The sequence below is a fragment of the Lampris incognitus genome, chromosome 3 (assembly GCF_029633865.1).
Source record: "Lampris incognitus isolate fLamInc1 chromosome 3, fLamInc1.hap2, whole genome shotgun sequence".
Lineage (NCBI taxonomy): Eukaryota > Metazoa > Chordata > Actinopteri > Lampriformes > Lampridae > Lampris > Lampris incognitus.
This window is the reverse complement of record NC_079213.1, coordinates 114930157-114952359: the sequence shown is the minus strand read 5'-3', so window position 1 is coordinate 114952359 and position 22203 is coordinate 114930157. Positions and strand designations below refer to the sequence as shown.

At 46.7% G+C, this 22203-nt stretch overlaps 2 protein-coding genes across 2 annotated transcripts in view; both read right to left on the bottom strand.

The window, feature by feature from the left end:
• The window catches only part of rab3b (RAB3B, member RAS oncogene family), an 18406-nt gene extending 15427 nt beyond the window's left edge, over positions 1-2979 (bottom strand). The window contains 4 exon segments of the mRNA XM_056276937.1: positions 4-136; positions 139-216; positions 400-689; positions 2912-2979. Coding sequence (XP_056132912.1) covers positions 4-136; positions 139-216; positions 400-689; positions 2912-2979 — 569 coding nt within the window.
• A 772-nt stretch (positions 2980-3751) lies between these two features.
• atpaf1 (ATP synthase mitochondrial F1 complex assembly factor 1) lies at positions 3752-21086 on the bottom strand. The gene is made up of 9 exons (XM_056275665.1): positions 20690-21086; positions 17463-17571; positions 16425-16487; positions 15745-15807; positions 14545-14595; positions 14065-14112; positions 12975-13070; positions 5409-5516; positions 3752-4429 (listed from the first exon to the last, which is right to left on the bottom strand). The coding sequence occupies exons 1-9, from the start codon at positions 20905-20907 to the stop codon at positions 4247-4249; spliced, it is 939 nt and encodes a 312-aa protein (XP_056131640.1). The 5' UTR covers positions 20908-21086; the 3' UTR covers positions 3752-4246.
• Between the last annotated feature and the right edge of the window lie 1117 nt (positions 21087-22203).

Sequence of the window (22203 nt, the reverse complement as noted above, 5' to 3'; positions counted from 1 at the left end):
TGCAGCTTGACCCTCTTGTCGTTGCGGTACACCGTCTTCACTTTGAAGTCGATGCCCACGGTGCTGACGAAGGAGCTGCTGAAGGAGTCGTCGGCGTAGCGGAACAGGAAGGAGGTCTTGCCCACGCTGCTGTTCCGATGATGAGCAGCTTGAACATGTAGTCGAAGTTCTGGTCCGAGCCGTCCCGCTGGCCGAACCGCTGCTCGCTTTCGCCATCTGGACGGGACCGGAGGAAAGATAGAGGAGACATGATGGAGCCCACCACAAGCACATGCACAGGAGCAAACCGCGAACTACACCCGCACCTCCTGGGCAGACTGGTACTTCTCCCGCTGACCCGCTGCCATTACAACGCGGCTCGCCACCTTCACCTGAAGGGGTTTCTATGGCAACATTTACCGCCACATTTCACCACAAAACCAGACCGTTTAGCGGACTTGAGGCCGCCCGGCTCATCGGACCGGCCAGCCTGGTTTCCTCCACAGCTGGACTCCGCGTCCCGTCCTTCCTGCTGGTTGGTATTCGGGGATCTTACCTCGGCTCGGCGTCTCTGCTCGCGTCGGTGCGCTGGTTCCAACACCGCCGGGGAAGCGAAGCCTCCGCCTCCGTCTGCAAGCCACAACCGTCCGCTGGCGACCACCGGGGCGCTGTGCGCTCCTCGGCAGCTCGCAGCGTCGTCCTCCGTCCTCCTGCATGGAGGAGGAGCGTCTCCTCTAAAATAACCCGCCGTCTCCTCAACGAGCACACGTCTGGAGCCGCTCACGTTCACACCATGACTCACGACGGCCCGGCCCGCGTGACGCGGAGCTGCTGCACCGAGCTGCGGAGCTGCTGTGGCGCGCAACACGCCGCAGAGACGCTCGCTCTCTATTTGATGCTCTCTATTTGATGCTCTCTATTTGATGCTCTCTATTTGGCGCTCTCTATTGATGCTCTCTATTTGATGCTCTCTATTTGATGCTCTCTATTTGGCGCTCTCTATTTGATGCTCTCTATTTGATGCTCTCTATTTGGCGCTCTCTATTTGATGCTCTCTATTTGACGCTCTCTATTTGGCGCTCTCTATTTGACGCTCTCTATTTGACGCTCTCTATTTGATGCTCTCTATTTGATGCTCTCTATTTGGCGCTCTCTATTTGATGCTCTCTATTTGATGCTCTCTATTTGGCGCTCTTTATTTGATGCTCTCTATTTGGCGCTCTTTATTGATGCTCTCTATTTGATGCTCTCTATTTGGCGCTCTTTATGTGCTGCGCTGACAGAAGCGCTAAGCCTTTAGGTTGTACAGGAAGATTGTGTTTTGCATTACTGCGCGTTCACACCAACGCGAAGATTGTTTCGCGCTATGACACTACACATAAAGGATTGTTTCGCGCTATGACGCTACATATAGAGAAGATTGTTTCGCGCTATGACACTACATATAAAGGATTGTTTCGCGCTATGACGCTACATATAGAGAAGATTGTTTCGCGCTATGACACTACATATAGAGAAGATTGTTTCGCGCTATGACACTACATATAGAGAAGATTGTTTCGCGCTATGACACTACATATAGAGAAGATTGTTTCGCGCTATGACACTACATATAGAGAAGATTGTTTCGCGCTATGACACTACATATAGAGAAGATTGTTTCGCGCTATGACACTACATATAGAGAAGATTGTTTCGCGCTATGACACTACATATAGCGAAGATTGTTTCGCGCCATGACTACATAAAGAGAAGATTGTTTCGCGCTATGACACTACATATAGAGAAGATTGTTTCACGCTATGACACTACATATAGAAAAGATTGTTTCGCGCTATAACACTACATATAAAGATTGTTTCGCGCTATGACACTACATATAGAGGATTGTTTCGCGCTATGACGCTACATATAGAGAAGATTGTTTTGCGCTATGACACTACATATAGATTGTTTCGAGCTATGACGCTACATATAAAGAACATTGTTTCGCGCTATGACACTACATATAGAGGATTGTTTCGCGCTATGACACTACATATAGAGGATTGTTTCGCGCTATGACGCTACATATAGAGAAGATTGTTTCGCGCTATGACACTACATATAAAGAAGATTGTTTCGCGCTATGACGCTACATATAAAGAAGATTGTTTCGCGCTATGACGCTACATATAGAGGATTGTTTCGCGCTATGACGCTACATATAGAGAAGATTGTTTCGCGCTATGACACTACATATAAAGAAGATTGTTTCGCGCTATGACGCTACATATAAAGAAGATTGTTTCGCGCTATGACGCTACATATAAAGAAGATTGTTTCGCGCTATGACGCTACATATAAAGTCAATGCAAAGACGCGAATAGCCGCGGATTCGCGTGGCGTATTCGCGCGAGTGGAAAATGTTCAATTTGAGCGAGAAATTCTCGTGACGCTGTGTCGCGAAAGCCTATTAGCGTTGAGATTCTACTGACGTCACTGACGCCCGCAGATTCTCAACGAATCACTATCTCCTCTTCTCTTTTCCGGAAGAGAATTCGCGGGCTCGCGTACTCGATCCTGCGGCCAAACCGTGCGCGGAGTTTGCGGGGGGGGGGGGGGGGGGCAGGGGGAGCATTGCCCCCCCCCCCCTGGTGGCTGAAACTGGTAATTGCATTGTTTCAAAGATGAGTGGAATAATTACGTTTGGTATGACCAGATATTTGATCACCGATTTCAGTTGAGCATCTTAAAAGAGCTGTTAAAAAAACAACCTACCCAAGTCTGTATAAAGTTTTCCAGTTAGCCGTCAGTCTGCTGATTGGGTCCTCTACCTCTGCGGTGAGGAGGACAAGGAACTGGCTGCAGCCTGTGGGTGACGATGGGAGCAGCCAGGTTTTCTTCTCTTGCATCCTTCACATGGGAAGCGACATTACGGCCAAGCTCTCACCTGAGACCACTGTCGACGCATATGCAGGAGGCAAAAGGTGAAACTTCCTGTTCCACTAGTCTGGACATCTTGCCGTGCCTACGCTGCAGAAGAGGCCCAAAGGCCACTTGCTGTGTGTTTATTGCTCTTTGCTCTTTGTTTAAGACAAGGGGACAGGCCTTGTTCCCCTGTTGGGAGCTGCTGGCTCGTGAATGTGACGTGTGCAGGCCTCGCTGGAGACACCCTCACCCTTTTCGTGGATCTGCTGATCGCTGGATTACTCTTTTCCTGTCATTGGATCAGGGCAAAATACGGGTCTTGTCTCTCAACGTTTTATGGTGATTGCGCTTCGTTTCTGCGTTTGGAGAAGCATCTCAAGTCGAACACGTCCTTAATTCCTGGAGATGCCCCTTTGATTTAGGACTTTAGTTACGTTGGGGCTGTTGGTTTAGTTTAATCTCTAAGTGTCGGGGCAATCCGCCACCTTGTGTCCTTCGCGTTGCAAGACAGCCGTGCCGTGGTTGGATTTCATAAGGGCGAATTGTTAAGTTGTTACGATGTCATTTCAAATCTGCTCTAAAAATAAACATAGTATATGTTTATTTAACGTGTTTGTTTTGTCCATATCTGCTCGTGCTGTGTTCCCAGGGTGGTAGGCCAGGTCTCAGCTGTTACAATGAGTTTTTGTTTGTTTTGCCCCCCCCCCCCCCGCTCGAATGTCAAACTCCACCTATGGGCCAAGCACGCGTGAGCAATGCAAATAAAGACAAATGATCCCGCGGTCAAACTCGCGCATGTAAAGCGAGGCGGAAATTGGTTTGGCGTTTGGTGGGAACACAACATCAGACTCCAGATCCAGTGCACAGTCCTCTGAACACCATCTGTAATGGCTATTACTTGTATGTCACATCCAGCAACACGTGGTACACAATGACACAGGGTTCCAGACAGACAGCTGATGAGCTAAAGAAGACAAGAGCGTGCCGGACTCGGCCCTGCATGCATTCATCCACAGTACGTTAACTTAAACAACTCAACCTGCCATGTAAATACCCCACCCCATCCCAACAGCACACATGAAGACTGAATTAACTATGTCCCACACTTCCTGGATGTGTCATGACCAGCAGGGTTCTGGTGCTGGGTAGGTTGGTGTGGATTTCAGCCAGTCCAGTGACAGAGTCACCGTTCCTTTAAGTCCTGCACCAGGACCCCTGAGGGCCCTGAACAACATGACAGAGAACACCTCACATCCTGCCATCACCATGTCGCCTGGAGAAAATGGCCCTGCGTTAGATGGTGGCCAGTTTTGCCAGGCCAGAGTCTCTGCATGTCTCTCTCTCTCCCCATCTCTCTTTAGGTGTCTGCAGAGGTGACTGCAGGTCCCAGACCATTCTGCTCCAGCTCAGCGATCACCGCCATGTGACTGAACTTGGCTGGATGGTGGTTGAACGTCTCCACCAATCGGAAAGTCTCCTGCCTCTGCGTGCCGTAGAATAACTGCACCTGATTGGCCAAGCACTGGGCCTGGTGGACCGTCTGGAGAGAGAGGAGAGGGAGAAAGTTTACCTTCCATTTCCTGTCTGGATGAAGAGTTTAAGTAGACCATATCGCTCTGCAACTTCCACACAAAAAACGAACACAATGTTTTTGGGACAGAATTTTCACAACTTTTCCAAAGCATCCAAAATGAACATTAAACCAATAATGAGCTTCACTGTTTATGGAGCCAGCTGCTAACATCGGTCCTTGCTGAAGTAAAGACCTTCTCTTTACCAGGGTGTGTACCACTGAATTCCCATATCCCATGATGCAGGACACGAAGCATCATCACCCCCCAGTAATAAAAACATCATCACCGACTTCTGGGTCTCAGAAACATGTTTGATTTGTTGGTCATCCAAAGCAAATAACTTGAGATGCTTCTCAGATCACACCACTTTTCCAGGCCTGGTGGACGCCGTCTGGAAATTCCACAAGTTCTCCATAACCAAACGCCATCAGACATTTAAACAGCACAGGGTGATATAGTCACATGGACACAGATAAGTTACACAACACTTAACATAACTTCACCTAACACAACTACTCCCGTTACAAACCCCACAATGTATTGGAATATTTTATTTATCTCGATTTTATAAATTCATTTTAAAGGGAGTGTGTATCATATGTCTTTAAAAAGGGCAGATCTCAACTGCAGCTAAACTAGTAAACTCGTATTTTACAACCAGTAAACTAAACTGGAAATTCAGCACCAGTAAACTGGTATTTTAGCACCAGTAAACTAGTATTTTAGAACCAGTAAAGTGGTATTTTAGAACTAGTAAAGTGACATTTTAGCCCCAGTAAAGTGGTATTTTAGCCCCAGTAAAGTGGTATTTTAGCTCCAGTAAAGTGGTATTTTAGCCCCAGTACACTAGTATTTTAGAACCAGTAAAGTGGTATTTTAGCCCTACTAAAGTGGTATTTTAGCCCCAGTAAACTGGTATTTTAGCCCCAGTAAACCAGTCCTTACTATGAACTTGGGGTCCATCTCGGCGGTCATGAGGACGATGTCTTTGTCCTGCTGCAGCTCGGTGTAGTGGTACAGGATCAGCTGACTGGGAGCGTTCTCTCCCTGCATCTGAGGACCAACAGAGACAAAAACACCACATGAAGGAAGATGTGTTGGTGGACTCACCCAGCAGCCTCCCTGCCTGACACCGAGACAGTAGATGTCTATGGATGACCTCCTCTACTCATCTCTTCCCCTGCCAGGTAAGTAGATCTCTTCCCCTTCTGAAGGGATGCCAGTCAGGACTTGGTGATACCAACATAGTGAAATATCATATTTCTGACTGAATACCTCCATGTTGATGATGTGGTGGTATTTGGTGGATGTCTGTTGGTGCTTCCATAAGACACATACACAGCAGAACATGATGAGAGATGACCATTAGTCATGTGTACATGGTGACCAAGCAGGTAGAGACATTCACTGTTCATCTCACTAAAACAGTGGAATAAGTTCAGAAAACGGTCTCTCTTTACTGCCATGCACCCTTTAAGACCAGGAAATTACAACATTTAAGTTACATCACCAAGTTACCACAACCACAACCCCACCACACACCTTGTCTCAGACCAACATACTGATAATATATTGATAACAAATTGATGGACAGGTTGACAGACGAGATCAGGCAGGAGTCTCCGTGGACGATGATGTTTGCAGATGACATTGTGATCTCTAGTGAGAGTAGGGTGCAGGTGGAGGAGAGCCTGGAGAGGTGGAGGTATGCACCGGAGAGAAGAGGAATGAAAGTCAGGAGGAACAAGACAGAATACCTATGCGTGAATGAGAGGGAGGACAGTGGAATGGTGAGGATGCAAGGAGTAGAGGTGATGAAGGTGTGTGAGTTTAAACACTTGGGGTCAACTGTCCAAAGTATCGGGGAGTGTAGAAGAGAGGTGAAGAAGAGAGTGCAGGCAGGGTGGAGTGGGTGGAGAAGAGTGTCAGGAGTGATGTGTGACAGAAGGGTACCAGCAAGAGTTAAAGGGAAGGTTTACAGGATGGTAGTGAGACCAGCTATGTTATATGGTTTGGAGACAGTGGCACTGATGAAAAGACAGGAGGAGGAGCTGGAGGTGGCAGAGATGAAGATGATAAGATTTTCACTGGGAGTGATGAAGAAGGACAGGATTAGGAAGGAGTATATTAGAGGGACAGCTCAGGTTGGACGGTTTGGAGACAAAGCAGGAGAGACAAGATGGAGATGGTTTGGACATGTGTGGAGGAGAGATGCTGGGTATACTGGGAGAAGGATGCTGAATATGGAGCTGCCAGGGAAGAGGAGAAGAGGAAGACCAAAGAGGAGGTTTATGGATGTGGTGAGGGAGGACATGCAGGTGGCTGGTGGGACAGAGGAAGATGCAGAGGACAGGAAGAGATGGAAATGATGATCCGCTGTGGTGACCCCTAACAGGAGCAGCCGAAAGTAGTAGTAGTGGTGGTAGTAGTATTAGTAGTAGTAGTATTAGTAGTATTAGTAGATTGATAACATATTGATACACTGACTGGCTGTACGTCAGTGCACGTGTGTGGAACATCTCACAGCTGGACGGCCGGCTCATGTCTGTAGCTCAGTCCTTCAGGAATAACTCACTAACAGTTTGCTGTTCAGACGGCTGCAGTCTGATGCTCTGCATGACAGGTGTGAGAGATAAATGAGGAGCGACCGTTTGAACAGATTAAATTAAAAACGGCCTTTCACCAACACAGTGACCCAGTGGAAGTGATGTCACACAAAACGAGTCATGTGACATGAATGAACACTACGTAGGCTTCTGAACCGTAGTTCTTTCTGATGAACCCTCGGCTATTTGCTAGATTCTGAGCCTCTGGATGTGATTCGCAACAACTTGTGGTTTTTATTCTGACCTTCAGTTCAGAAGTGAGCAGAAACACGAAGCAGGAGAAACTCGGTCCAGCATCAGCACAGCCTGGCTGGATGGTGGACATTCAGACCACCACCAGTTCAGCTGAACGACAACTCAGACTACGGTCACTTCAGCTTCCTGCTGTGGGAACATGTTCAGCTGGTGTTTTATCTGCTCATTGTACTTGATCCAGCAGACAGTTTCTGATGTCACAGGAGTGAATTCAGCCATGTCATGTTGCAGTTCTCTTTTGTTGAACACACCAAGACTGACAGATCCTATTTCTGTCCCCACTGACCTGATGCAACGAGAAACATTTATCAGAACCACCTGTACTGGCCATGTGGGTTATCACTACATGGAATGTGACTCTGGTGTCGTGACTCTCTCAGTGTACTTAACATAGAATAACAACACTACAACACAACAATCTTCACATGTATACACACACAAGGACTGACTTATACAGGTGAAATAAGAGGTGATGAGGTGCAGTGATGCAGAGAATATATCAGAAATGCTGAAATTCATGTTAGCTGCTTACTGACATACATGCCTGAGGTAGATGGACATGACAGAGTGTACCAGTATACATACAATGTACAGTATGTACAACGTGTACAGTACAGTATATACACTGTACAGGACAGTATATGCAACACATACAGTACAGTATGTACATGTACAGTACAGTATATACAACATGTATCCAAAGGAGTTGAATCAAGTGCAACTGGACTTGGTATATATCTGTGAAGATGTGTCGCCTCTCATCCAAGAGGCTTCCTCAGTTGGTGCCTTTCTGACTAGACCAAGCTAGTCTGACTGGCTGCTGATGAGACTCAGTATTTATCCTCTAGGAGTCGTTATCAAAGGTATTGATGAGCATGGCTCTTTGTGTTCCAATGTTTAGCAGCGACGGTGGTTGGGGGTGTTAGTTTGGACTTCATTATTCAGTGGCCATGAGAGTGGTTGGAGCCGTTAGTGAGCGACTGTTGTTCTTGGAGGCTAGGCTTCTTGAGTCTCCTGGGTAGAGATGAAAGGACGGCATTGTAAGTGGGAGATAGGTGGTGTCGCAGACCTCCTCCTCTGTTGAGGGATGGTTTTTCCAGTTTCGCATAGATGGCTTCATTCACCCCTCTTTCAAACTATCTATGTTCTCTGTCCAAAATGTGTACGTTGCTGTCCTGGAAGGAGTGTGTCTTCTCCTTTAGGTGTAGATAGACTGCTGACTCTTGTCCTGAGGAGTTTGGCCTTCTGTGTTGGGCCATCCGGTTGTGTAGTGGTTGTTTGGTTTCTCCTATGTATAGGTCAGTACAATCCTCATTGCATTGTACAGCATACCCCAGATTGCTTTTCCGGGTGTGTGGTACACGGTCTTTGGGATGAACCAGTCTTTGTGGGAGTGTGTTGCTGGGTTTGAAGTATACCGGGATGCGGTGTTTGTTGAAAATTCTCCTGAGTTTCTCGGAGACCCCAGAAACATACGGGATGACTGTGCTATTCCTTCTGTTCCTTTTCTCCTCGTCGTTCACCCGGTTGGTCTTTTTGGACCGTGTTGCAGTTTTCACAAAGGTCCAACTGGGGGAGCCGCAGGTTTTTAAAGCTCCTCTCAGGTGTTTGTGTTCTTCTCGTTGGGCCTGAGTGCTGCTGGGCACATTGTCAGCTCTGCACTGATGACGCCTCTTGGATGAGAGGCGAAATGTCTTCACGGATACATACCAAGTCCGTTTGCACTTGATTCAACTCCTTTGAATAACCATGACCTGGATGAATGAGAACATTCACAGATATACAACATGTACAGTACAGTATGCACATGTACAGTACAGTGTACACAACATGTACAGTACAGTTTATACAACAAGTACAGTGCAGTATACACAACATGTACAGTACAGTATGTACAACATGTACAGTGCAGTATGTACACGTACAGTACAGTGTATACATTACAGTACAGTATGTACAACATGTACAGTGCAGTATGTACAACATGTATAGTACAGTATGTACAACATGTACAATACAGTCTATAGAACATGTACAGTATATACAACATGTACAGTACAGTATGTATAACATGTACAGTACAGTATATACAGCCCGTACAGTACAGCATATACAACATGTACAGTACAGTATATACAGCATGTACAGTACAGTGTATACAACATGTACAGTACAGTATATACAACATGTACAGTAAAGTATATACTGCATGTACAGTACAGCATATACATTACAGTATATACAGCATGTACAGTACAGTATATACTACATGTACAGTACAGTATATACAACATGTACAGTACAGTATATACTGCATGTACAGTACAGCATATACATTACAGTACAGTATATACAGCATGTACAGTACAGTATATACAGCATTTACAGTACAGTATATACAGCATGTACAGTACAGTATATACAGCATGTACAGTACAGTATATACTACATGTACAGTACAGTATATACAGCATGTACAGTACAGTATATACTACATGTACAGTCCAGTATATACAACATGTACAGTACAGTATATACAGCATGTACAGTACAGTATATACTACATGCACAGTACAGTATATACAGCATGTACAGTCCAGTATATACAACATGTACAGTACAGTATATACAGCATGTACAGTAAAGTATATAAAATATGTACAGTACAGTATATACAGCATGTACAGTCCAGTATATACAACATGTACAGTACAGTATATACTACATGTACAGTACAGTATATACAGCATGTACAGTCCAGTATATACAACATGTACAGTACAGTATATACTACATATACAGTACAGTATATACTACATATACAGTACAGTATATACAACATATACAGTACAGTATATACAACATGTACAGTCCAGTATATACTACATGTACAGTACAGTATATACTACATATACAGTACAGTATATACAACATATACAGTACAGTATATACAGCATGGTGGATTTATTGACAGTGTTGAGAGTTCATTTGAATGACAGCCCACAGAAAGAAAGTGTTTTTATATCTGGTTGTTTTGGGGTACAGTGCTCTGTAGCGCCTCCCAGAGGGGAGGAGTTGGAACAGGTTGTGACCAGGGTGTGATGGTCTGCAGTGATGTTGCCTGCCCGTCTCCTGAGTCTGGAGGTGTATAAGTCCTGAATGGAGGGCAGGTTGGCACCAATGAGGTTCTTTGTAGACCTAACTGTCTGTTGTAGTCTGTCCCTGTCCTGGTTGGTGGCCGAGCCAAACCAGACAGTGATTTTTGTTGTTGTTTGACTTTGATATACTCTATTGGATGTGTAAGATTTCACCATAGACACCATGCTGTTGAGTATGGTGGAGAGGGGGGGGGGCAGTGTTGGGTGGCTCCTCCTGAAGTCCACTGTCATCGCCACAGTTTTGAGAATGTTCAGCTCCAGGTTGTTATGGCCACACCAGAGGGTCAGCTGATCAACCTCCTGTCTATATGCACACTCGTCACCATCCCAGATAAGGCCAATGATGTTTGTGTCGTCTGCAAACTTCAGGAGTTTAATAGACGGGTCGCCTGAGGTGCAGTCATTTGTGTAGAGGGGAGATCACACATCCCTGGGGGGCGCCAGTGCTGATTGTCCGGGTGCTGGATGTGATTTTCCCCAGCCTCACCAGCTGCCTCCTGTCTGTCAGGAAGGGTTTAATGCACCAGCAGGTGGGGGCTGGTACAGTGAGCTGGGTGAGTTTGGAGTGGAGGATATCTGGTATGATGGTGTTGAACGCTAAGCTGAAGTCCACAAACAGCACCCTTGTGTATGTTCCTGGGGAGTCAAGGTGTTGGAAGATGTAGTGCAATCCCATGTTGACTGCATCCTACACTGGCCTGTTTTTTTTGGGGGAGGAGGATCCCCCCCCCTTTTCTCCACAATTGTACCTGACCAATCACCCTGCTCTCTGAGCCGTCCCAGTCACTGCTCCACCCCCTCTGCAGATCCAGGGAGGGATGCAGACTACCACATGTCTCCTCCCATACATGTGGAGTCGCCAGCTGCTTCTCTTCACCTGAACGTAAGGAGTTTCACCAGGGGGCTATAGGGCATGGGAGGATCCCAACATTCCCCCAGTTCCCCATCCCCCCTGAAAAGGCGCTAGTGCAACGACCAGGACACATACCCACATCCGGCCTCCCACCCGCAGACACGGCCAATTGTGTCTGTAGGGATGCCCAACCAAGCCGGAGGTAACACGGGGATTCAAACCGGCGATCCCTGTGTTGGTAGGCAACGGAATAGACCACTACACTACCCGGACGCCCACTGACCTGTTTGCTCGGTAGGCAAACTGCAGGAGGTTGAGCAGGGGGCCTGTGATTTCCTTCAGGTGGGCCAACACCTGTCTCTTGAAGGACTTCATGACCACAGATGTCAGGGCAACAGGCCTGCAGTCATTTAATCCCCTGTGATACGGGGTTTCTTGGGGACCGGGATGATAGTGGAGCTCTTGAAGCAGGAGGGGACTTCACACAGCTCCAGTGATCTGTTAAAGACCAGTATGAAAATCGGGCCAGCTGGTCAGCACAGACTTTAAGACAGGAGGGTGACACGCCATCCGGGCCCGGTGCCTTCCTGGTCTCGTGTCTCTGGAATTGCTGGAGCACGTCCTCAACACTGATCCTGAGTGTGGATGTGTCTCTTGCCGTGAACAGGAATTCACTCAGATGGGAGCAAAGTCTGAAACTAAACCTCAAACCTTTACAAGAGGACATGACCAGCAGAAGCCTTACAGTAGTATAATGAAGGCTGAAGGTAGTTTTCTGGGCCAACTTTACCTTGCTGGTTATATTCATAAAGAGTAATCAACATTTATTAAGATCCCCTCCAACAATCGGAAGGAGCTTGTTTTGCTATAATTTATGTATTACTCTTATATACGTATTTTGCACTATTTCTCTGTGTGTGTATTCATTTCGCATCTCATTGAGTGGTTATTGTAAATGTGTTACTCCTTGTCTGTTATATTACACTATCTGTCCTGGAAGAGTAATGCTCCACTGATCTCCTCCTGAGGTTTTATCCCCTTTCACCTCCACAGGGTTTTTTGTGGAGTTTTTCCCTCACCTGACTCAGGGTCTAGGGCAGTGTTTCTCAACCCAGTCCTCAAGGACCCCCTATCCTGCAGATTTTCATTGTAACCCTGCATAGGTAGCCCTGCTTGTACTTACTCGACCAATCATCTCGCAGCACTTAATTATGCAAGGTGTGCAACGTCTGACAAAATTCATTGCTGATTGGTTGAATAACTACAAACAGGTACCTATTCAGGGTTGCAAAGAAAATATGCAGGATAGGGGGTTCTTGAGGACTGGGTTGAGAAACACTGGTCTAGGGATTAGCGATGCTGCAGTTTTTACAGAATATAACTACGATTGTAAAACCCACTGGGACGAAACTGTGATTTATGACAACATAAATGAATATGACTTGAGCTCATCAACAGGAGAGTACAGACCCAGCTGGTCTGGCCATGAATTATATTTGACAGCCTGGTTTTAAATGACTGCACTCTAGAACTGAGTCAAGAGGTGTAAAACCCCATCACATCATATCTGCAGCTAACAGACATAGTAAGCCGGGGGTACATCACTGTAGTGTGTTTTGACCAGCCTTGGTCTGCGTACCTGCACGTTGATGAGTGAGGTGAAATGAAGCTGGTATCCCGCCCACTGACCCAGGAAGAACTCGTAACCCTCCTTCTGGGGCAACGCAAACAGGAACTGGACATGGGCAGAGAAAACAGACAGATTAACTAAGCCATTAACTTAATACTACAGACAATGAGTCTCTGGTCACCACTGCCGAGCTTAGAGTTGTTGCTGTTTAACCACAGCAGGAACCCTCATCACTAATTTATCATTATTATTATTATATGACTACAACGACTACACTGGCTCCGTCGTAGTTTAGGCACCTTCCTGGTGAAATACTGCCACCCAATGGATCCTTTTGGACATTACATCTAGTTTAGGCATTCGTTCCTGGTGAAATACCGCCATCCCGTGGAACGCTTTGGACATTACATCTAACAGCAACGCCACACCTTCAATAGTATATGTAGAACTCACAACACCTTCACCTCCACTGGTCTTAACACAACACATCAGAGGACGCAGTTACATGTGTCAGATTCTCTCACACTGACACTGGATTATGTGTGATTACATTAGCACGCTAATACTACAACAACATAATACTACAACATGCAGGTCAGAGACAGGCTGTTAATGTGTGTGTGTGTGTGTGTGTGTCAGAGGTGATAAACTTCACTACAGATTATTCTGTAGAATGTGGAGGGTTAATGATTTCATATCCATCCTATCTAAATGGTCATAAATATCTAAAAATGGGCTTTAAATAAACTCTTAAGGACTTAAATCTTTAAGGACTCCTCTAATCAACAAGACAAATCTGAAGAAAGCTCAACAACCAGTCAGGACTCAGCATGAGACCAGAAACAGGAAAAAAGCTGTGAAGCACAGAAAAAGCTTGGAAAGAAAGATTCGACGGACGGCAACACGTTTGTTTTGGGTGGCGTGTGACGTCGTTATCACACCACAAGTCAGAATCTACGGGTGGTGTGACCACGGCCTGAGCAAGATGAAAAAGTCCCTTTTTCAAGTTTTGTGTCTGATCTTTTCACAGTCTGGAGGCAGGTCCAGAGGAGGGCTGCCGGTTCAGCTGTACCGGAAGAGTGAGTGGGAGTTGTCTCACCGTGGGACAGGACCTGGCTCTGCTGAACATCAAGTCAAACACCGGCGTCTGAAATTCAGGAAGAGACAAAGACAAGATGACACCACTCCGCTCAATGTGAATCAACTGTATTCAGTCACATGAAGACAGGAGTAGAGAACACACAACTAACTAAACCCGCTTCTGCAGAGAACATCTACTTTACTGAAGAACAAAGTAAAAAGGTCCAGAGACCCAAAACCTACTGACATGACCAGATGCTTCTGCCAGCTCTTCACTTCCAGCTGTATTTTCTAGTTTTCTATCGGAAGCGGAGAATATCTATTCCTTCCCTTGAATAGCTGAATGTATGTTTCTAACTGGAAAGAAGAGTCCTGTTTCCCATGTGGCAGCTTACAGTATCAGTAGTGTCCTGTGATGCCCCCGGCCTGTTCCAACTTGGCTTTGGTCTCATACTAGCTCACAGCATTAATACACCTGCATCCATTCAGTAACACTTACTGGTATCACAGCACTGATGGTATCCTTGGTGGAGTAATACTTCATCCAGAGCTGGAAGGTTAACAAAGAAAAACAAACTGAAAGACCTCTCTCATCTGAGACAGTCACACAGGATATGATGATGCTGGGCTCAGGGGCTCCTCGTCAAGACATGAGTTCAGGTATTTATCATGTGATCATCTCTTATTCCTGAAGCCACTGTATTTGGGTGCTTTCACTGATCCAGGCTTGGATGAACCAATACCATAGATTTCTGGTGGTAGCACATGACGGGGAGGGGCATCCGGGTGGCGCGGCAGTCTACTGTGTTGCCTACCAACACGGGGCTCTCCGGTTCAAGTCCCCGTGTTACCCCCGGCTTGGTCGGGCGTCCCTACAGACACAATTGGCCGTGTCTGTGGGTGGGAAGCCGGATGTGGGTATGTGTCCTGGTCGCTGCACTAGCGCCTCCTCTGGTTGGTCGGGGCGCCTGTTCGGGGGAGAGTAGCGTGATCCTCCCACACGCTACGTCCCCCTGGTGAAACTCCTCACGGTCAGGTGAAGAAGCGGCTGGTGACTCCACATGTATGGGAGGAGACATGCGGTAGTCTGCAGCCCTCCCCGGATCAGCAGAGGAGGTGGAGCAGAGACCAGGACGGCTCAGAAGAATGAGGTAATTGGCCAAGTACAATTGGGAGAAAAAGGGGGAAAATCCGGGTCTGTGGTGGTGTAGCGGTCTAAGCACCGGCTTTGTGTCGATGCAGTTGCCCACTGGGGACCGGGGTTCGCGCCCCGGTGTCATCAGATCCGACTATGGCCGGACTCGATGAAGCAGCAATAATTGGCAGCGCTGTCTTCGGGAGGGGGCGGAGTCGGCTTGTGTTCGTCACATGAATGAGTCTCTGTGTGAGTGGGGAAAAGCAGTGGTTTGGCCTGGATTCGCCTCGCCACTTCCGTGACGAGGGGTCTCCTTCGAGACTGCCGGCTGGAGAGATGCAGTTGGCGAATGCATGCAGTACGAGAGTGGTGTTTGAATTAAAATAGGGAGCAACTGGCCGTTAAATTGGGAGAAAAAAGGGAAAAATCAGGAACAAATTCATTAAAAAGAAAAAAAAGTGGGAAAATCCAATCAATCAATCAATCAACAGTGGCTATCCAGATGCAGCACGCAGGGAACGCCTCAGCGTCAGCCCTGACTAAACACCATGAAACCTGGTTTACCTCTGCAATCTCCTGCCCGGTCTTGTCCTGGATCATATCCAGGTTGAGGATGGAGCCCAGTGTCTGGCAAACACACAAACAAACAAACAAACAGGAAAATCACAGTAAATAAGTGCATTTGTTGAGTGCAGGCCAATTAATTACACTTTTTCAAAAACACTAACCAGAGATATGGCAGAACATGTCATGTATGATGTGTACGATGTTTCAGACAAAATGTTTTGATTTTGAGATAAATAAGGAACTCCATTATAAGGAAAATGTTGGTCACAGATTTTCCTAATCAGGATTCTCAGTGCAGCTCAACTGTTGCAAACTTCCTCTTGTTGCTTCGACTGTAATGTTACTGCACTGTTCGCTCGTCATGTGTTATAATCCCATCAGCCAGATGAAGAAAGCACTGAACTCTTCTTCATCATGACCCCACCCTGCAAACAGACATCTTCTCTGTGCAAGTCATAGGTAGGACTGGTGACTATGAAGCCTAACTAGTTAACTAGCTCAGTACTCATCAGCTTAAATTCTCTATCCTGCACCTTTGGTCTGGAACAGACGGGCACATCTGAACAAAACTTCAAACTCCAAACCAGCTCTTAATGGACCCGGACTGTACTGGACGGCTGCCATTACAGTAGCAAACAGCAGAACACTGGTTGTGCTCCTTACTCCGGTCATCCCACCTTATCTCTGGTGAATCCTCCACCAGCTTCTCCGTCAGCAGCTAGCTTGTCCCGCTTCTCCATCTGCCAAGGTGCACATCAAATTACACATTATATTATTTTTTTGGGATCCCCCCCTTTTCTCCCCAATTGTACTTGTCCAATTAGCCCACAATTTCGAGCCGTCCCGGTCTCTGCTCCACCTCCTCTGCTGATCTGGGGAGGGCTGCAGACTACCACATGCCTCCTCCCATACATGTGGAGTCACCAGCCACTTCTTTTCACCTGACAGTGAGGAGTTTCACCAGGGGGATGTAGCACGTGGGAGGATCACGCTATTCCCCCAGTCCCCCCCCCGAACAGGTGCCCTGACCGACCAGAGGAGGCGCTAGTGCAGTGACCAGGACACATACCCACATCCAGCTTCCCATCTGCAGACACAGCCAATTGTGTCTGTAGGGACGCCTGACCAAGCCAGAGGTGACACAGGGATTCGAACCCGGATCCCCGTGTTGGCAGGCAACAGAATAGACCGCTACACTACCCGGACGCCCCCCCACATGATATTCTTTAAAAACCCACGACATCAATCCAAACCTCATGATGTGATGCTGTCACAGCGTCAGACTATTAACTCCAATTCATGTCAACATCCTGTTCAGGAGTCGTTACCTCCACATGTAGGAACATGACCAGTACAGAGACGAGAACCCTTCAAGTACCTCAGCAATACTGTCAACCTAGAGTGGCTCTGACCCTTGACCTTTTACTCTATGTAACTCTGGATCAGAGCACCAGGTAACAGACTACATATCTAAATCTAACCGTACCCATCAGAAATAACGTTGCTGGGTTTCAACAGAAAAATCCCCAAATTCTGAAAATAAGCCCCTGTAAATAGTTGCATAGATGTATGTTATGTAATATGTTGCATAGATAACTGGTAACTCCCCATCTAAATGGCAGGCAAGTACCCTCGTGAGTATATCTACATATAATTATATGCATTCGCCAGGTGATGTCAGAAGTGAAGTGCAGTTAGAAATGGAACTCCAGTACCTCCTGTTCCATGAGTCGGACAAACTCAGCCTGTTTGGACTGTCCAAGTGGTTCTCTGGTGACTTCATGACGTCTCTCCAGTCGAGTCTTGAACTCCTGTGGTTTTGCACTGAAAAGCAAAACGAGAGGATCTGGAACCAAGCTGAACAAATGGATCCACTTTCAGGGCCACACAGCACCAAATGGAGCTCGTTTCAAAGCCACCATCTTTTTTTCTCTCCCCCCCCGTTTTCTCCCCAATTGTACCAGGCAGGCCCATTACTGCACTCTTCCAAGCGTCCTTGTCTCTGCTCCACCCCCTGACGATCCGGGGAGGGCTGCAGACTACCACATCTCCTCCCATACATGTGGAGTCACCAGCCACTTCTTTTCACCTGACAGTGAGGAGTTTCACCAGAGGGATGTAGCATGTGGGAGGATCACACTATTCCCCCGCCCCCGCCCCCCCTGCACAGGCATCCTGGCTGACCAGAGGAGTTATTATATTATTATTATTATTATGGTCTGTGGCATACGAAGTGATACACTCTGTATGAAGTGGATATTTTCCCAAACAGTCTATTATAGCTCGGTGGATGCTGGGCCGTTCCATCACTGTTTTCATCAAAATCGAGTAGTTTCCACCGCACTCCGTCAGATGGGTTAAAGTATCTAAGGCACACCGGAAACACTTTTCGGTTCCCCTTGTTTGAGGCATCCGTGGCGCCTGAGAAACTGAAGGTGCTCACCTTCAGCTGGAGACAGCCTTCAGAATATCTCGTACAGTTTTCGGACCAAGCACACTGGTTGGTAGCATCTGGGCTTTGGTTCTTCCACAGTGGATTTTCTTGGTGATACCGGACTCGTTAAACATTGTGCCGTTGAGCTTATTGTCCCAGTCCATGCTGCTGTAGCTCAGTCCGTGTTTAACTGTATGATACACAGGTGACATCATCTTCAGTAGCAGTCGTGGTGAAGAACTTGCTAATGCTAGATGCACCGTTAGCTGGTGTAGTCCTCTTGTGCATTTCTGTGGCGGCATGTTGTTCCACGTCGCTTTCTCCTCCGTGGCTGACCAAAAACTCCCGACGACACAGGCTGCAGGAAACTCCAGCCAAACCGCCACTGACAGGTTGAACCCAGTGATACTTCTCTCCCCACTGCTTGTTGTATGTACACAACCTTTCTTTTTCGGAGGGCCCGAGTAGCCATCGACACTGGCACTCGTTTTCCCCAACAGGATCAGAGGGAGAGACGAGTAAGTGACACATACGGGCCAGTTAGTTTAAAATGATGCTTCTTTCCAACTGAGCGCCACCCATCGGTATTCTCACGCAGCACACATAGGCCAGATTTAAAGGCGGTATACGTGTGTAGATAAAACATTTTGTAAATCTTTGAGGTACTGGACAAATGTCGTCCCGTATGGGGCGAACATCTTTGGATCTAAATACGGGGCGTCCCGACTAATACGGGGCAGTTGGCAACCCTAGGAGCAGCTGAAAGTAGTAGTAGTAGTAGCAGCAGTAGTAGTAGAAGTAGCAGCAGCAGCAGTAGCAGCAGTAGTAGCAGCAGTAGTAGTAGTAGTAGCAGTAGTAGTAGTAGAAGTAGCAGCAGTAGTAGTAGCAGCAGCAGCAGTAGCAGCAGTAGCAGCAGCAGTAGTAGTAGCAGCAGTAGTAGTAGTAGTAGTAGTAGAAGTAGCAGCAGTAGTAGTAGCAGCAGCAGCAGTAGCAGCAGTAGTAGCAGCAGTAGTAGTAGTAGTAGCAGCAGTAGTAGTAGAAGTAGCAGCAGCAGCAGTAGCAGCAGTAGTAGCAGCAGTAGTAGTAGTAGCAGCAGTAGTAGTAGTAGTAGCAGCAGTAGTAGTAGAAGTAGCAGCAGCAGCAGTAGCAGCAGTAGTAGCAGCAGCAGCAGTAGTAGTAGTAGAAGTAGCAGCAGTAGTAGTAGTAGCAGTAGTATTAGTAGTATTAGTAGTAGTACTAGCAATAATAGTAGTAGCAGCAGTAGTAGTATTATTATTAGTAGTAGCAGTAGTAGTATTAGTAGTAGTAGCAGCAGCAGTAGTAGTAGTAGCAGTAGTAGAAGCAGTATTAGTAGTAGCAGCAGCAGTAGCAGCAGCAGTAGTAGTAGCAGTAGTAGCATTGTAGTAATATTAGTAGTAGCAGTATTAGCAGTAGCAGTATTGTAGTAGCAGTAGTATTAGTAGTAGCAGTATTGTAGTAGTATTAGTAGTAGCAGTATTGTAGTAGTAGCAGTAGTAGTAGCAGTATTAGTAGTAGCAGTAGTAGTATTAGTAGTAGCAGTATTGTAGTAGTATTAGTAGTAGCAGCAGTAGTAGTAGTAGCAGTAGCAGCAGCAGTAGTAGTAGCAGCAGCAGTAGTATTAGTAGTACTAGTATTATTAGTAGCAGTAGTAGCAGCAGTAGTATTAGTAGTAGCAGCAGCAGTAGTAGTAGTATTAGCAGTAGTAGTATTAGTAGTAGCAGTAGTAGCAGCAGCAGTAGTAGCAGCAGCAGTAGCAGTAGTAGCAGCAGCAGTAGTAGCAGTAGTAGTACTACTAGTAGTAGTATTAGTAGTATTAGTAGCAGCAGTAGATGTTGTGAACATAACATTAGTGGCCTGTGTGAGCTGATGCTCCGCCATGCTGCAGAGGAAGAAGACAGGCGCCCTAATTAGCAGCTGGTGGTCATAATGAGGTAATGTAAGGCCGAGTGTGGCGGAGCTGAGCTGAACGTCAGAACGAGCTCATTCATTAGGTGACGTCTCGAGATAACGTTGACAAGTCCTCCTCTAATTAAACAATCTGCTTCAAGACATGTCGGGTTTGTGTGGGACGGAGTTCCGTCTACATCCTGACACCGAGAGTTTCAGTGTTACTGCACAGGTCTACCGCTCATCGGTCTCCTTCATAACTAACCGGCGGTATCGGTCAGGGTCCGAGCCAAGCGGCGCGGTTCTGCTGCGCGGCTCGGCCCAGCAGAACCGCGCCACACCGCCGCCGGAAATGCAGAGTTTGGGGTCATCAGCACGCCTTCAAAGACGCAGCAGCTGGCGGGAAACGGGTACAACCGGTGCCCCTTTTAGGGATTCCAGCATCCGCCTGTGTTACACTACCCGACCCCATGTGTCAGAGTACCGGACGCTCAGCAAGACGGGGGGGGGGGGGGTCCGGTGCTGCCCGGTGCCGACGCAGAGCCTGGTTACAATGTTACACGCTCAAACTAAGATGGCGTTCGACCTCTGCCGGCTTACCTGCGGAACTTCTGGATCTTCTCCTGGTACCGTTTATAATACGGATTCTCTTCTATGTCCGACTCCTTCTTCACGGAGAACGCCCGAAACTGCGCCGGGACCAGCAGGCCGGGGATGAGCGGTCTGATGCCGGCCGCCCGGACCACCAGCATTCCGCGGTAGAAGCAGGCCATCTGGAGCAGGGCCGCCGCCAGCCTCCCATCCTTCCCGTCCCACATGGATAACGGTCCGACCGCCGCTCGGTGCGCCTACATGGTTCCGCCGAGCGCGACCAGGCTGCTAGCCGGCGGCCCGCACGCGGTTTTCTGTGGCGTTGACCCAGCTCCATCGATAGTGTAAACCATTTCTTATGTATGACGTCAAATAATTCTGTAAAATCTAAAGAAGATGATTGGCAGCTCCGGTGTCATTACATAGTTTCACCAACTTCTGTTTAAAGTGTCAGTCTGCTCAGGCAAATCGTGGATGGCTCTAGCTGATGAGCCAATCAGACTATAGGGTTTGACGTCATAGAAATGTTAACCAATCGCGGGCGTCTTCAATAGGACCCCAAAATGTAAACATGCAGCGCGGGTCTGGAACCAACAGCGGTACGATCCACTAGCTTGGTTCCGAACAACCTCGGAGGCTTAAATAAAGAAAACGTCTCGTTGTAGGTGTCGGGATGAACGAACGAGTGAATGTGTAAGTATGGAATATAACCACACAATCTATCTAAACACATTCCTGAGTAAGTATGGAATATAACCACACAATCTATCTTAACACATTCCTGAGTAAGTATGGAATATAACCACACAATCTATCTAAACACATTCCTGAGTAAGTATGGAATATAACCACACAATCTATCTAAACACATTCCTGAGTAAGTATGGAATATAACCACACTATCTATCTAGACACATTCCTGAGTAAGTATGGAATATAACCACACAATCTACCTAAACACATTCCTGAGTAACTATGGACTATAACCACACAATCTATCTAAACACATTCCTGAGTACGTATGGAATATAACCACACAATCTAAACACATTCCTGAGTACGTATGGAATACAACCACACTATCTATCTAGACACATTCCTGAGTAAGTATGGCACATAACCACACAATCTATCTAAACACATTCCTGAGTAAGTATGGAATATAACCACACAATCTATCTTAACACATTCCTGAGTAAGTATGGAATATAACCACACTATCTATCTAGACACATTCCTGAGTAAGTATGGAATATAACCACACAATCTATCTTAACACATTCCTGAGTAAGTATGGAATATAACCACACAATCTACCTAAACACATTCCTGAGTAAGTATGGAATATAACCACACTATCTAGCTAAACACATTCCTGAGTAAGTACGGAATATAACCACACTATCTAAACACATTCCTGAGTAAGTATGGACTATAACCACACAATCTATCTAGACACATTCCTGAGTAAGTATGGAATGTAATCATATAACCACACAATCTATCTAGACACATTCCTGAGT

Excerpts from the sequence above, each read along its gene's own strand:
- atpaf1 (XM_056275665.1), bottom strand. The coding sequence starts at position 20,907 with ATGTGGGACGGGAAGGATGGGAGGCTGGCGGCGGCCCTGCTCCAGATG. Across the intron at positions 17,572-20,689 it reads AAGATCCAGAAGTTCCGCAG|TGCAAAACCACAGGAGTTCA; the intron begins GTAAGCCGGCAG and ends TTTGCTTTTCAG. Across the intron at positions 14,596-15,744 it reads CCGGGCAGGAGATTGCAGAG|CTCTGGATGAAGTATTACTC; the intron begins GTAAACCAGGTT and ends TTAACCTTCCAG.